Genomic DNA, 15,781 nt, shown 5'->3' on the forward strand with positions numbered 1-15,781 from the left:
GATGGTAAGACCTGGATGTCTCCACTCTTCTTCACTCATTCCCTGATGGTGTTTGCTCTCTTTCCAAACACATAAATTGTTCATCACCATCAAACACATGCTGTAGCCCAGGGCTGTCCAACGTGTGGACCAAGGGGTGAATGTGACCCTCGAAGCCCCTCAATGCGACCCCCCGGAGTGAGTTTCCAGAATCTCAGTCACACAGTTCAGTTTGAATGGAAGAATCTGTATGGAGCTCCTCCAATCACAGGCCGTTTCTTTCCCATGTTTGCTGCTGATGGGTTTTTGAGCCAATCTGCAGCAAATGTGGGAGAGAAACAATTTGTGATTGATGAGGATTAAACTCTAATCATCATCTTTATTTATTCCTCATTATTGAGCTCAGCAAGTTGTTTCTTTTCATATCTCAGTTTAGTTTTTAATTGAAATTTCTGCTGTGCCAAACTTGATCATTCTGAAATTTACTCATTGGCCCCTTGAGTGAGAAAAACATTGCCATGTGTTTGCCCAGTGAACATGTTGGTGAACCCTGCTCTAGCCTATGCTGGTGCCAGCCTAACGGACATGTCTCTGACAGTCAATGCTGCTGCCTTTGCATTGCCGGTGTCTGGGTGGAGATGTTCTTTCTACAATTTCACTCTCATCCTTATTCACATATCAGGCTGTGCTACACTCACCGTGTCAGAACACATCAGGACATTGATCCTTTTCCACACTGTAACCACGTGTCTGAAACCTGCTCACCTCCCAGCAATCTCCATCCAGACTGGCTTGTAATGATGGGATAACCTCCTCCCATCCTGAGGGAACAGGACCTCCCTCCGAGCCTGAGCAGCCAGGAGGAGCCCCTCCAGGGAGGAATTAGTGATTGGGGGGTAACCCTTGCTCTGCTTTCTGACATTTCAGCCCCTCATTCAGTAAGCAGAGCTCCCTCACTGCTCCCTCCAGAGCTGCTGTGTTTGAAAGTCCTGCTGGCTGCCTTTGGAGATGGTGCCAGCATTGCCTGAACCGGGACTGCCCCCTGCCCAGGCTGCCTCAGTGGGCAGCTCCCCCTGCCTGCCAGCCGTTAATTGTCTGCCTCTGACAATATCACCTTCATAACTCTGCCTATCCTGCCCACACAGACACACCACCCATTTCCAATCCCCATGTTGGGAATTCACAGCTTCTGGGAAAATCACAGCCATTATCTTCACCCTCACCACAAACTGCATTCCCAAACCACTGACCATCCCATGTCCCTCCCGAGCCACTCTGAGTAAGGACATGGGGATCCTGTGATTATGGTCCTGTCCCATCATCACTTTTACCATTTAATCACTCCTGTCATTCCAGTTTGTCCTTTCTTTGTTTCATCCCCAGCCACCCACCGCTGTCCCTTCAAACCTGTCAATTCACTGCCAGTTCCCAGTTCCAATGGAAGCTCAAACTTTACCCCTGTTTCTCTCTTCACAAATATTTCCCTAACCTGCTGAACATTTCCAGTTTATTTATATTTCATTTTCAGCATTGAGTATTTCCTCATTCTACAGAAATGCAAGTTGTGTTTTTGGAATGTCTCCTACAATACATTATTATTGTTATTAACAGTATTATATAAAACACTGGGGAATGAGCCTGATTCCTGTTATTTCTCTCTCTGATCTCCAGTCTGTATAGAAACGCTCTCACAGATTCTTGTGCTGAGGATCTCGTCTCCGCTCTCTGTACAAAACAGTCACTGAGGGTTCTGTACCTGGGATTAAACTCCTTCACAGATCAATCTGTCCCTGCTCTCCGCTGCCTCATACTGACCTGCAGGAGTCTGGAATGGATAGAGTGAGTGTTTGTGTTAATGTTTAGTGTAACAATTAAAATATAAATGGATTTAAAATATAAATGGGCCTGAATCTTCCAAGCAGCAGCAATGGTAAGCAGATTGCCGGAATGTGTGAAAATTCCCCCAACCTGAAACTGCTGCATATTTCTCCCAGAATCTTCAGCACAGTGACCCCGGGGAGCTCCATCAGAGCAGAGTCGGGGAAGAGAGAGCACACACCCTATTTACAGCACAGTGACCCCGGGGAGCTCCGTCAGAGCAGAGTCGGGGAAGAGAGAGCACACACCCTATTTACAGCACAGTGACCCCGGGGGAGCTCCGTCAGAGCAGAGTCGGGGAAGAGAGAGCACACACCCTATTTACAGCACAGTGACCCCGGGGAGCTCCGTCAGAGCAGAGTCGGGGAAGAGAGAGCACACACCCTATTTACAGCACAGTGACCCCGGGGAGATCCATCAGAGCAGAGTCGGGGAAGAGAGAGCACACACCCTATTTACAGCACAGTGACCCCGGGGAGCTCCGTCAGAGCAGAGTCGGGGAAGAGAGAGCACACACCCTATTTACAGCACAGTGACCCCGGGGAGCTCCGTCAGAGTCGGGGAAGAGAGAGCACACACCCTATTTACAGCACAGTGACCCCGGGGAGCTCCATCAGAGCAGAGTCGGGGAAGAGAGAGCACACACCCTATTTACAGCACAGTGACCCCGGGGAGCTCCGTCAGAGCAGAGTCAGGGAAGAGAGAGCACACACCCTATTTACAGCACAGTGACCCCGGGGAGCTCCGTCAGAGCAGAGTCGGGGAAGAGAGAGCACACACCCTATTTACAGCACAGTGACCCCGGGGAGCTCCGTCAGAGCAGAGTCGGGGAAGAGAGAGCACACACCCTATTTACAGCACAGTGACCCCGGGGAGCTCCGTCAGAGCAGAGTCGGGGAAGAGAGAGCACACACCCTATTTACAGCACAGTGACCCCGGGGAGCTCCGTGTTAGTTGATTGGGGGAGTGAATGGGTTGGTGTGTAGATGGATGAATGGTTAGTCAGGGAGCTGGGGAGAGGTTGGAGGATTAGTTCTGGGTGTCGGGGGAGTGGATGAGTTGTATTGTGTTGGGTTGGAGGGTTAATCGGGAGTTTGGATGGTGACTGGGAGTTGGTCATGTTGTTGGGGTCTAAACAGATGTGGTTGTGTGGTGGGGGGTTGGGATTGGTTAATAGCTTTGAAGAGGGTAGTGGGGTGGGGTTGGTTCTGGGGCAATGAGTTTAAATCAGTGGTTTAGTTAAGAATGTATTCAGGAGGCAGCTGGATAGAGCACTTGGGGTGAAGGGGATCAAAGGTTATGGGGAGAAAGCAGGATGAGGCTATTGAGTTGGACGATCAGACATGATGGTGATGGATGGTGGAGCAGGTTCGAAGGGCCAAATGGCCTCCTCCTGCTCCGATCTTCTATGTTTCTATGTCAGGTGAGGAGAGGTTGGCTCAGGATGAGGCCAAGTTGGGAGGGTTAGTCTGATTAGTTTAAGGGCTTATGGGAGGTGGCCAGGCTGGAGGGGAGGTAGGGATGAGTGGGTCTAGTCAGATTGTGGGAGGTGTAGTATGGGGGATCAGTGGGAAGTGATTGGGGGACTCGGTTGTGCTATTCAGGTATTAGCCCAGGTGGTGAGCTGTCTAACGTTACCTGAGTAACTATCCAGGTAAATTTTGTGGATCTGTCCCAAGTCTCTGACTCTAACTGCAGCAGGGGACTTCCCCAATAGTAGTTACTACCTCTGGGACAATTCCCAGGTAGATCAGTGTGTCAGGACATCCACAGGGTCCCGATGCTCATCTTCAGTTGTGTGTCTGGGTCTCTGGTGATCCAGAAACCAGAAGATTTGTCCCATTAACTCCAGTCTCCTGTTATTTACCCTGTTGTTCAATCTGTTTATTTCCTGTTTCATCTTTAATCTGTTTCAGGCTGTGGGGAAATCGGTTCAGTTCAAATGGAAAGAGACAGCTGGAGTCACTGCGGGGAGTCAGATCGGGACTGACAGTGAAACTGTGAACATTTCAATCTCTGAACATTGCTGCTCCACCGGTTACAGTGAAATCCTGAATTGTGAAGATCTTCGACAGCTCCTTCCAAACCCTTCATTCCTGCCCCTCTCCCTCCCTATTCCATCAGCCCCTCCGGCCTGGCAGTGATTTCCCTGCTTACCTGGTTTCCCAGCTGGAAAACTGTTGTAGTTTTAGTCTCCACATTGAAGGAAAGATTGCTGCAAACCATTGTTTAAGCAGCAATGTGTTGTCAGTGTTCTCAGCAACAGAGTCTTCACCCTCCTTTCAAAATGGAGCAGCAGAGATCATTCTCCAGAGAGAGGGAACAGTGTGTGTGATTCTGACAGTACCCAGCAGAGGACAGATTGGTCAATCTTGTCAGAGTTTCCTCTCTGTCTCTGTGAATGAATTAAAGGCTCCACCAGCCTCTCCTCAAAACCTCTTTCACTATCTGGGGATTAAAGTCACACAATGCCACCATCTGCTGGTGGCTCACACCTACTGCAGGCGCTGCTCTTCGTGAGCCTCAGACAAGTTCAGTCAGTCCCATGTCTGCATCTGGGAACCGGTTACTGCAGTGTGAATATTGATCAATATTGACAGGGATTGGAGTTTACAGCAGGAACCTCAGCTGGTGAATTAACCCTTTTATCACCAGACACTGTACATGAACTCTGTTCCCTCATTCCCTATGGGAGATATTGTCTGGAGATTGTCATTGGGGATGATCTCAGACTGTAATGTGTACATTTGGTGCAGTTATTAGACACTAATCCCATTCAGAATGGGAGTGGGTAAACTGTGCTGAACTCTGTAATTCCTGTGTCAGACATTCAGTGTTTAATCTTCCAGTATATCTTGCTAATGGTTCTTTTAATGTTTCCAAACTGATTCTTTGAAAGTTGGAAACACAAACATTTTAAGACACAATTGCTACCTTTAATCACATTTTGTCCGTGTTTGAACAGAAAATAATTTCTAAACAAACTCTTCCCCTTTTGCAGTTCTTGCTTTTACAATTGCACAGGTTTCGGTGATAGAGAGCAGCTCAGCTGGAATCCAAATGTTCTCTTTCCACTCTCGCCCGGTCCTGTTTACCCTGCCAATTATCAACCACAACAAAAGTTCCCACATATTTATTAGGGAAAGTTTGTGTTGAAGCAGGGTGACCATTCCTTAACTCATAACACCCATTCACACGGTAAACATTACTTCAATTATTTCTGGAACTGTTAACATCTCAGATGCACAGGTGGGTTAAAGTGATTCCATTCCAAAGATGGGTTGTGTTTCTGTTTTATAATCTCAATCTCACACAGGCACTGACATCCCCACGTATAAACACATAATCTAACCCACTGTGCCACCGTGTCCCCCGGGTCTCTCCCTGTATATTTGTGTGTGCCTGTCTGTGTGTCCTACTATATATTTTTGAGTATCTTAGAATATCTGCCTCTGTATATAACGCAGCATATCTGTGTGTGTGTGTGTGTGTGTGTGTGTGTGTGTGTGTGTGTGTGTGTGTCTGTATATATCTATGTGTCTGTGTGTGTGGATGCTGGTACAGTGGGTTAGCACTGCTGCTACACAGCACCAGGGACCCGGGTTCGATTCCCGGCTTGGATCACTGTCCGCGTGGAGTCTGTACATTCTCCCCGTGTCTGCGTGGGTTTCCTCTGAGTCCCCCACTTTCCTCACATAGTCTAAAAGACATGCTGGTTAGGGTGCATTGGCCCTACTAAATTCTCCCTCAGTGTAACCCAAACAGGCACCGGAGTGTGGGAGACTAGGGGATTTTCACAGTAACTTCATTGCAGTGTTAATGTCAGCCTACTTGTGAGACTAATAAATAAACTTTATGGAAAAGAAACCTTATATCTTTGATAGAGAGGCTATGATGATTCTATTTCATATCTTCCTGCTTTGGGGAAATGGGAGTTCTCTTTACATTTACAAGGATATGGGGAGGGAGATGTTTGAAGGGAGATTCAGCTTTTTGGGTGATCAAAGTGTCAATTTGTTTCCAGAAGCTGTTTACAGGGATTGTCCCGAGAGATTGAATTGTTTCAGTAATGTCTACGTCTCCAATACTTCAAACAGGGGAAGGAAGCAATATACAAAAGGAAAGATTGGGGGAATCACTACATTGAAGGTGTGAGGCCTCATCACTCTCTGTCTGCTTTGGTTTTGTAATCTTTACATTTTTAAACACTGAAAGCTCTTGCCCTTGTTGGGAATCTCACTGCGGTTTGGGAAAAGCAAACACTGATCCCACACTAAACCCACCCCAACACAGGACTGAGCAGAGAGTGTGAAATGGAACTGCTGTCAGAGTGGGTTATTTTTATAGATGGATAAGAAACATTCCTCCATTTTCAAACCTTTCTCCTGTTTCTGTAGCGTTTCGGGCTCCCCTGTGTCCCTGTCTCTCCATCTCTGGGGCAAGTTAACATGGCCAATCCCCCCAATCTTCACATCTAAGCAGCAATTTAGAAATACAGAGACACACAGGTACAGAGAGACACACAGGTACAGAGACACACAGGTACAGAGAGACACAGGTACAGAGAGACACAGGTACAGAGAGAGACACAGGTACAGAGAGAGACACAGGTACAGAGAGAGACACAGGTACAGAGAGACACAGGTACACAGAGACACAGGTACACAGAGAGACACAGGTACAGAGGAACACAGGTACAGAGAGACACAGGTACAGAGAGACACACAGGTACAGAGACACACAGGTACCGAGAGACACAGGTACAGAGACACAGACACAAAGAGACACACAGACAGAGAGAGACACACAGATAGAGAGAGACACAGGTACAGATACTCACAGATACAGAGAGACACAGAGGTACAGAGACACACAGATACAAAGAGACACACAGATACAAAGAGACACACAGATACAAAGAGACTCACAGATACAGAGAGAGACAGAGGTACAGAGACACACATGTACAGAGACACACAGATACAGAGAGACTCAATACAGAGACACACAGGTACAGAGACACACAGATACAGAGAGACTCAATACAGAGACACACAGGTACAGAGACACACAGGTACAGAGACACACAGGTACAGAGACACACAGATACAGAGAGACTCAATACAGAGACACACAGGTACAGACACTCCGATTCAGAGAGACACACAGAAACACAGAGTCACAGAGAAATTGATACAGAGAGGTAGAAACACACAGAGACAGAAAGTTAGAGAGACACACACAAAGATACCGAGAGAGAGACACAGATACAGAGAGAGAAAGAGAGAGAGGCGCACACACATACAGAGAGAGAGAAACACACAGTTACAGGAAGATAGAGAGAGACACACACAGATACAGAGAGAGAGAAAAATACAGAGAGAGAGAAAGAGACAGAGAGAGACACACAGATACAGAGAGAGAGACACAGATACAGAGAGAGAAAGAGAGAGAGAGACACACACAGATATAGAGAGAGAGAAAGACAGATCGAGAGCAACACACACACAGAAATAGAGAAATAAAGTGAGAGACACAGAGAGAAAGAGAGAGTGCGCGAGAGGCACAGAGAGAGAGAGAAAAAGAGAGAGAAATAGAAAGGCACAGAGAGAGAGAGAGACACACACAGACATAAACACACACACACCCCTAGAGAGAGAGAGACACAGACACATAACCATACAGAGACAAAGATAGAGAGAGACAGATAGAGACAGACATGGAGACAGAGTGAGTTTGTGAGAGAGAGTGAGTGTCTGAGAGAGTGAGTGTGTGAGAGAGTGTGTGAGAGAGTGAGAGTGTGTGAGAGAGAGATAACGAGATGGAGTGCGTGTGAGGGGGGAGAGAGTATATGTGTATGCATGTGTGAGAGAGGGAGTGTGTTTGAGAGAGTGAGTACGTGAGAGAGAGAGTGTGTACGTGAGAGAGTGTGTATGTGAGACAGAATGTATGTGTGTGAGAGAGAGAGAGTGTGTGTAACAGAGTATGTGAGAGAGAGTCTGTGAGAAGGAGAGAGTGGTATGTGAGAGAGTGCGTATGTGAGAGAGAGGGAGTGTGTACGTGAGAGAGAGATTGTGTACGTGAGAGAGAGTGCGTACGTGAGAGAGTGCGTACGTGAGAGAGAGCGCATACGTAAGAGAGAAAGTGTGTATGTGAGAGAGAAAGTGTGTACGTGAGAGAGAGAGTGCGTACATGAGAGGGAGAGTGTGTATGTGAGACAGAATATACGTGTGTGAAAGACAGAATGTGTGTAACAGAGTATGTGAGAGAGAGTGTGTGTGAAACAGAGTGTGTGTGTAAGAGAGTGTGTGTGTGAGTGTGTGTTTGAGAGAGAGTGTTTATGTTTGGGAGTATGTGTGAGAGAGTGTGTGTTTGAGGGAGAGTGTGCATGTATGTGTGAGAGATAGAGAAATAGAGAGAGGGAGTGTGTGTGAGAGGGGGAGAGAGTGTATGTGTATGCATGTATGTGTATGTGTGTGAGAGTGTGTACATGACAGAGAGAGTGTTTGAGAGAGAGTGTGTACGTGAGAGAGAGAGAGTGTGTACATGAGAGAGTGCGTACATAGAGAGAGTGCGTACGTGAGAGAGTGTGTATACGTGAGAGAGTGAGTATGTGAGACAAAACGTATGTGTGTGAGAGGGAGGATGTGTGTAACAAAGTATGTGAGAGTGTGTGTGTGTGAGGGAGTGTGTGTGTGAGAGAGAGAATGTGTTTGAGAGAGAGTTTATGTTTGAGAGTATGTGTGAGAGAGTGTGTGCGTTTGAGGGAGAGTGTGCATGTGTGTGTGAGAGATAGAGAAATAGAGAGAGGGAGTGTGTGTGAGAGGGGGACAGAGTGTATGTGTTTGCATGTGTGTGTATGTGTGTGAGAGAGAGCGTGTGTACGTGAGAGAGAGAGTGTCCGTGAGAAAGAGAGTGCACGTGAGAGAGAGTGTGTGTGCGTGTGAGAGAGAGAGTGTGTCCGTGAGAGAGAGTGTGTGTGAGAGAGAGTGTACGTGAGAGAGAGTGTGTGTGTGTGAGAGAGAGAGTGTGTGTGAGAGAGAGAGTGTGTGTGAGAGAGAGAGTGTGTGTGAGGGAGAGAGTGTGTGTGAGGGAGAGAGTGTGTGTGAGGGAGAGAGTGTGTGTGAGGGAGAGAGTGTGTGTGTGAGGGAGAGAGTGTGTGTGTGAGAGATAGAGAGTGTACGTGAGAGATAGTGTGTCCGTCAGAGAGAGAGTGTATGAGAGAGAGAGAGTGTGTGTGAGTGAGAGTGTGTGTGTGAGAGAGAGAGTGTGTGTGTGAGAGAGAGAGTGTGTGTGTGAGAGAGAGAGTGTGTGTGAGAGAGAGAGAGTGTGTGTGAGAGAGAGAGAGTGTGTGTGAGAGAGAGAGAGTGTGTGTGAGAGAGAGAGAGTGTGTGTGAGAGAGAGAGAGTGTGTGTGAGAGAGAGAGAGTGTGTGTGAGAGAGAGAGAGTGTGTGTGAGAGAGAGAGAGTGTGTGTGAGAGAGAGAGAGTGTGTGTGAGAGAGAGAGTGTGTGTGAGGGAGAGAGTGTGTGTGAGGGAGAGAGTGTGTGTGTGAGAGATAGAGAGTGTACGTGAGAGATAGTGTGTCCGTCAGAGAGAGAGTGTATGAGAGAGTGTGAGAGAGAGAGAGTGTGTGAGAGAGAGAGAGTGTGTGTGAGAGAGAGTGTGTGTGAGAGAGAGAGTGTGTGTGTGAGAGAGAGAGTGTGTGTGTGAGAGAGAGAGTGTGTGTGTGAGAGAGAGAGTGTGTGTGTGAGAGAGAGAGTGTGTGTGTGAGAGAGAGAGTGTGTGTGAGAGAGAGAGAGTGTGTGTGTGAGAGAGAGAGTGTGTGTGAGAGAGAGAGAGTGTGTGTGAGAGAGAGAGAGTGTACGTGAGAGAGAGAGTATATGTGTGTGTGAGAGAGAGAGTATATGTGTGTGTGAGAGAGAGTATATGTGTGTGTGAGAGAGAGAGTTTATGTTTGAGAGTATGTGTGAGAGAGTGTGTGCGTTTGAGGGAGAGTGTGCATGTGTGTGTGAGAGATAGAGAAATAGAGAGAGGGAGTGTGTGTGAGAGGGGGACAGAGTGTATGTGTATGCATGTGTGTGTATGTGTGTGAGAGAGAGCGTGTGTACGTGAGAGAGAGAGTGTCCGTGAGAGAGAGAGAGTGTGTGTGTGAGAGAGAGAGAGTGTACGTGAGAGAGAGTGTGTGAGGGAGAGAGTGTGTCCGTGAGAGAGAGAGACAGTGTGTGTGAGGGAGAGAGTGTGTGAGAGAGAGTGTGAGTGTATGTGTATGAGACAGAGTGTGTGTAACAGAGTGTGTGAGAGAGAGAGAGAAACACACACACATGCAGAGAGAGACAGACACGCACAGAGTGAGTGAGAGACAGACACACAGGCAAAAGAGAGACATACACAGACATGTATACAGGGAGAGACACACACACGCAGAGAGAGAGAGAGAGAGAGACGCACAGAGTGAGAGAGAGAGACACACACAAACAGAGAAAGAAAGAGAGATGCGCACAGAGAGAGAGAAAGAGAAAGACAGAGACAAGAAGAGTGAGAGAGACACACACACAGAGACAGACGCACACACAGGCAAAAGAGAGAGAGAGAGAGAGACACACACACACACACACCTGTATACAGAGAGACACACACACACGCAGAGAGAGAGAGAGAACACACAGAGAGAAAGTGAGAGAGACAGAGAAAGAGAGACTCACAGAGACAGAAAGAGACAGAGACAGAACACAGAGACACACACCACACGCACAGAGACAGACATGCACACACACAGATGCAGAGAGACAGAGACACACAGAGAGAGAGAGAGACATACACATATGCACAGACAGATACACACAGACACACAAACAGAGACACACATGCAGAGAGAGAGAGAGAGATAACGCAGAGAGAGACACACACACACATGCACACAGAGACACACACATGCAGAGAGAGAGTCACACACACACGTGCACAGACAGAGAGAGAGACACACACACAGTTGCAGAGAGAGAGAGAGAGAGAAACAAACAAACGCACAAAGAGAGACACAGAGAGAGAGACACACACAGACAGAGACACACACGCACAGAGAGAGAGACACACACACACAAAGAGAGAGAGAGACACACACACACACAGACGCAAAGAGAGAGAGACACGCAGAAAGACAGACACACACACACGCACAGAGAGGGACAGAGAGAGAGAGAGACACACATGCACACAGAGAGAGAGACGCAGAGAGAGAGTAACACACACACACACACACACACAGATACACACGCACAGAGAGAGAGACACACACACACACACGTACAGAGAGAGACGCATATACCAAGAGAGAAACACACACACATACAAAGAGAGAAACACACAGAGACAGAAACACACACAAAGAGAGAAACACACACACACACAGACACACACACATACAGAAACACAGACACACACACAGAGAAACACACACACACATGCAGAAACACACACACACACACATACAAAGAAACACACAAAGAGAGAAGCACACACACACAAAGAGAAAAACACAGACACATAAAGAGAAAAAAGCACATACACACAGAGAAACACATGCACACAAAGAGAGAAAACTACACACCCACAAACAGAACCACACACACAGAAACACACACAGACAAAAACACACAGAGAGAAATACACACACACACAGAAACACACACAGAGAAACACACACAAAGAGAGAAACACACACACACACACACACACAAAGAGAGAAATACACACACACAGAAACACACATACAGAAACACAGACACACACAGAGAGAAACACAGACACACGTAGAAACACACACACACACAAACATACAAAGAAACACACAAAGAGACAAACACACACACAAAGAGAAAAAAGCACATACACACAGAGAAACACATGCACACAAAGAGAGAAAACTACACACCCACAAACAGAACCACACACACACAGACAAAAACACACAGAGAGAAATACACACACACAGAAACACACACAGAGAAACACACAAAGAGAGAAACACACACACTCACAAAGAGAGAAACACAAATGCACTAAGAGAGAACCACACACACACACAAAGCGAGAAACACACACACACACAAAGTGAGAAACACACACACACATACAAAGAGAGAAGCACACACACACAAAGATAGAAACACACACATACAGAGAACCACACACACACACGCCCATAAAGAGAGAGACACACACACACTGAAACGCAGAGAGAAACACACACACACAAAGCGGGAGACACACACACGGTGAGAAACACACGCACACACAGAGAAACACATGTACACATACAAAGAGAAAGAAACACACACACACACACAGAAAGAGAAAGAAACACACACACAAGGATAGAAACACAGATACACAAAGAGAGGAGCACACACACACACAAAGATAGAAACAGACACATACACAAAGAGAGAAACACAGATACACACACACACAAAGAGAAACACAAACACAGAGAGAAAAAAAAACACCCACACACAAAGAGAGAAACACCCACACACAAAGAGAGAAACACAAACACACAAAGATAGAAACAGACACACACACAAAGAGAGAAATGCAGATGCACACACACACAAAGAGAGGAACACAGACATATTAAGGGAAGAAACACACACACACCCAAAGAGAGAATTACACACACACAAAGTGAGAAAAACACACACACAGACAAAGAGAGGAGCACACACACACACAAAGATAGAAACAGACACGTACACAAAGAGAGAAACACAGATACACACACACACACAAAGAGAAACACAAACACACAGAGGAAAAAAACACCCACACACAAAGAGAGAAACACACACACACACACATAAAGAGAGAAACACACACACACACACACAGAAAGACACAGAGAGAAACACACACACAAAACGGGAAACACACACAGTGAGAAACACACAAACACACAAAGAGAGAAACACACGCACACAGAGAAACACACACACACATATAAAGAGAAAATAACACACACATATACAGAGAAAAAACCACACACACAGAGAGAAACACACACACACCCCCACACAGAAACACACACACACAAAGAGAGAAAAACACACACACAGAAACACACAACCACATAAAGAGAAAAACACACACACACACACAAAGAGCGAAACACACACACACACAAAGAGAGAAACACACACACACACACACAAAGAGAAACACATACACACACACACACACACACACACACACACACACACACAGAAACACACTTGGGACACTAAGGGGCAATTTCGGAATACAGAGACACACAGGTACAGAGAGAGAGACACGCAGATAGAGAGAGAGAGAGAAACACACACAAAGATACAGAGAGAGAGAGACAGAGAGACACAGATACAGAGAGAGACACACACACAAAGATACAGAGAGAGAGACAGAGAGACACAGATACAGAGAGAGACACACACACACACAAAGATACAGAGAGAGACACACAGATACAGAGTGACACACATATACAGACAGAAAGAGAGAAACACAGGGAGAAATACAGTGACAGACACACAGACGTGGAAACAGAGAGACACAGAGAGAAATACAGAGAGGGACACACCGATACAGAGACACAGCGATACAGAGACAGAGACAAATAGAGACAGAGAAAAAATACAGAGAGGGACACATATATAAAGAAACACACAGATACAGAGAGACACAGATACAGCTTGACAGAGAGACACACACACACACAGAGACAGAGAGAGACACACACACACAACAGAGTGAGAGAGAGACACAGATCCAGAGAAACACAGAGACAAAGCTCTTTACTCAGAGGATAGTAAGGGCGTGGAATGCCCTGCCTGCTGCAGTAGTGGACTCGCCAACTTTAAGAGCATTCAAATGGTCGTTGGATACACATATGGATAACACTGGAATAGTTTAGGTTAGAGGGTCATTAGATTGGTTCCACTGGTCGGCGCAACATAAGAACATAAGAACATAAGAAATAGGAGCAGGAGTAGGCCATCCAGCCCTTCGAGCCTGCCCCGCCATTCAATAAGATCATGGCTGATCTGTCGTGGCTCAGTTCCACTTTCCCGCCCTCTCCCCATAACCCTTAATCCCCTCTCTCATCAAAAACCCATCAACCCGCGTCTTAAATATATTTAGCGAGGCAGCCTCCACCACTTCAACGGGCAGAGAATTCCAGAGATTCACCACCCTTTGAGTGAAGAAGTTCCTCCTCAACTCCGTTCTAAACTGCCCCCCCTTTATCTTGAGGCTGTGCCCCCTAGTCCTACTGTCTTTTTTGAGCGGGACGAGTCTCTCCACCTCTATCCTATCCATCCCATTCATCATCTTATACGTCTCAATGAGATCTCCCCTCATTCTTCTAAACTCTAACGAGTACAAGCCTAGTTTATTCAGCCTCTCCTCATAGCTCAATCCCCTCAACTCCGGTATCAGCCAAGTAAACCTCCTCTGCACTACCTCCAGGGCCAAAATATCCTTGCGCAGGTGCGGCGCCCAAAACTGCACACAGTACTCCAGCTGCGGCCTCACCAATGCCCTATACAGCTGCAGCAAGACCTCCCTACTTTTATATTCAATCCCCCTCGCTATGAAGGCCAGCATCCCATTCGCCTTCCTGACCACCTGCTGCACCTGCAAGCTGGGTTTTTGCGACTCATGCACAGAGGGCCGAATGGCCTGTACTGCGCTGGAATGTTCTATGTTCTATTAAAGAGAGATGGAGACAGAGAGAAATATAGAGGCAGAGAGACACACAGATACGCAGAGAAATAAAGATAGAGAGAAACAAAGAGACAGAGAGAGACACAAATAAAGAGTGACATATACAGATACACAGAGAGATATACACAGAGATACAGAGAGACACAAATAGTGAGAAATACAGAGACAGAGAGAGACACACAGATAAACAGAGAGACAGAGAGGGGGAGAGAGAGAGATACAGATAAATAGAGACAGAGAGATGTACAAATACACAGAAAGATAGAGATAGAGAGACACACACATAAATACACTAATCAAGAAATACAAGAGAGACAGAATTAGGCAAAGTCAGATCTAATTTTGCATCCAATGTTTATTAAAAAATTCAGAGAGTATTTTACAGGAAAATTGATTTTAAAGTTAACAAAAGTACATATATCCTTTTGATCTTCACACTGAGATCAGAACCCATGTGATCTGAGCTGCCCGGTATCTGTACAACTGTAACAGAGACCAGAAAGAGAAAAAACAGAGCTCAACATCACGGGAAATGAACAATTGTGAATAAGGAACAAGAAAAGTTCTTTATTTATACATGAAATTTAAACTACAAGAAAACTATTAACTACAATTACATTACAACAAAAATCCCCTTATACATTTCACACTGAAAACTGCAATCCTGTCCACGATTGTCTCAGTTCCAGATTCAGAATGATAAACAGAGACAATTTGACTGTTACAGTCACCGAGAGCAGATATTGTGTTTGTGTCACTCAGAGATCTTCATAATCAGCTGAGGGAAATCTACAGCGGCCAAAATTCAACCCATCACTTGATCTGTAAAAGAGAGATACACCAATGATCAGATATTTATGACGTGGGACATTAGAGATTTTAATCAGTGAAACATTGAGAGATTTTTCAAATCCCTTAAGTCAGTTTAATAACCCAGTCTGACAGCAGTTCCATTTCACACTCTCTGATCAGTCCTGTGTTGGGGGGGTTTTAGTGTGGGATCAGTGTTTGCTTTTCTCAAACTGCAGTGAGATCCCCAACAAGGCTAACAGACGTTTAAAAACTTAAACATTACAAAACTAAACCAGACAGAGAGTGATTGGGCCTCCTGCCTTCAATACAGCGATCTTCGCTCCGGAGATTGTGGGTTCAGCTCAGAGCTGGAAA

At 46.1% G+C, this 15,781-nt stretch overlaps 1 protein-coding gene across 2 annotated transcripts in view; it reads left to right on the forward strand.

The window, feature by feature from the left end:
• LOC145338882 (NACHT, LRR and PYD domains-containing protein 3-like) overlaps positions 1 to 5,328 on the forward strand; it is a 56,855-nt gene extending 51,527 nt beyond the window's left edge. The window contains exons 10-11 of one of the 2 annotated variants that reach the window (XM_080183286.1): positions 1,651 to 1,818; positions 3,774 to 5,328. In XM_080183286.1, coding sequence (XP_080039412.1) covers positions 1,651 to 1,818; positions 3,774 to 3,861 — 256 coding nt within the window. In that variant the 3' untranslated portion in view covers positions 3,862 to 5,328. The remainder of the gene's footprint in view (positions 1 to 1,650; positions 1,819 to 3,773) is intronic. The other variant, XM_080183287.1, reaches the window with a different exon arrangement.
• Positions 5,329 to 15,781: the final 10,453 nt, after the last annotated feature.

The sequence above is a fragment of the Carcharhinus amblyrhynchos genome, unplaced genomic scaffold (genome assembly GCF_965287045.1).
Source record: "Carcharhinus amblyrhynchos unplaced genomic scaffold, sCarAmb.v2.hapA chromosome_216, whole genome shotgun sequence".
Lineage (NCBI taxonomy): Eukaryota > Metazoa > Chordata > Chondrichthyes > Carcharhiniformes > Carcharhinidae > Carcharhinus > Carcharhinus amblyrhynchos.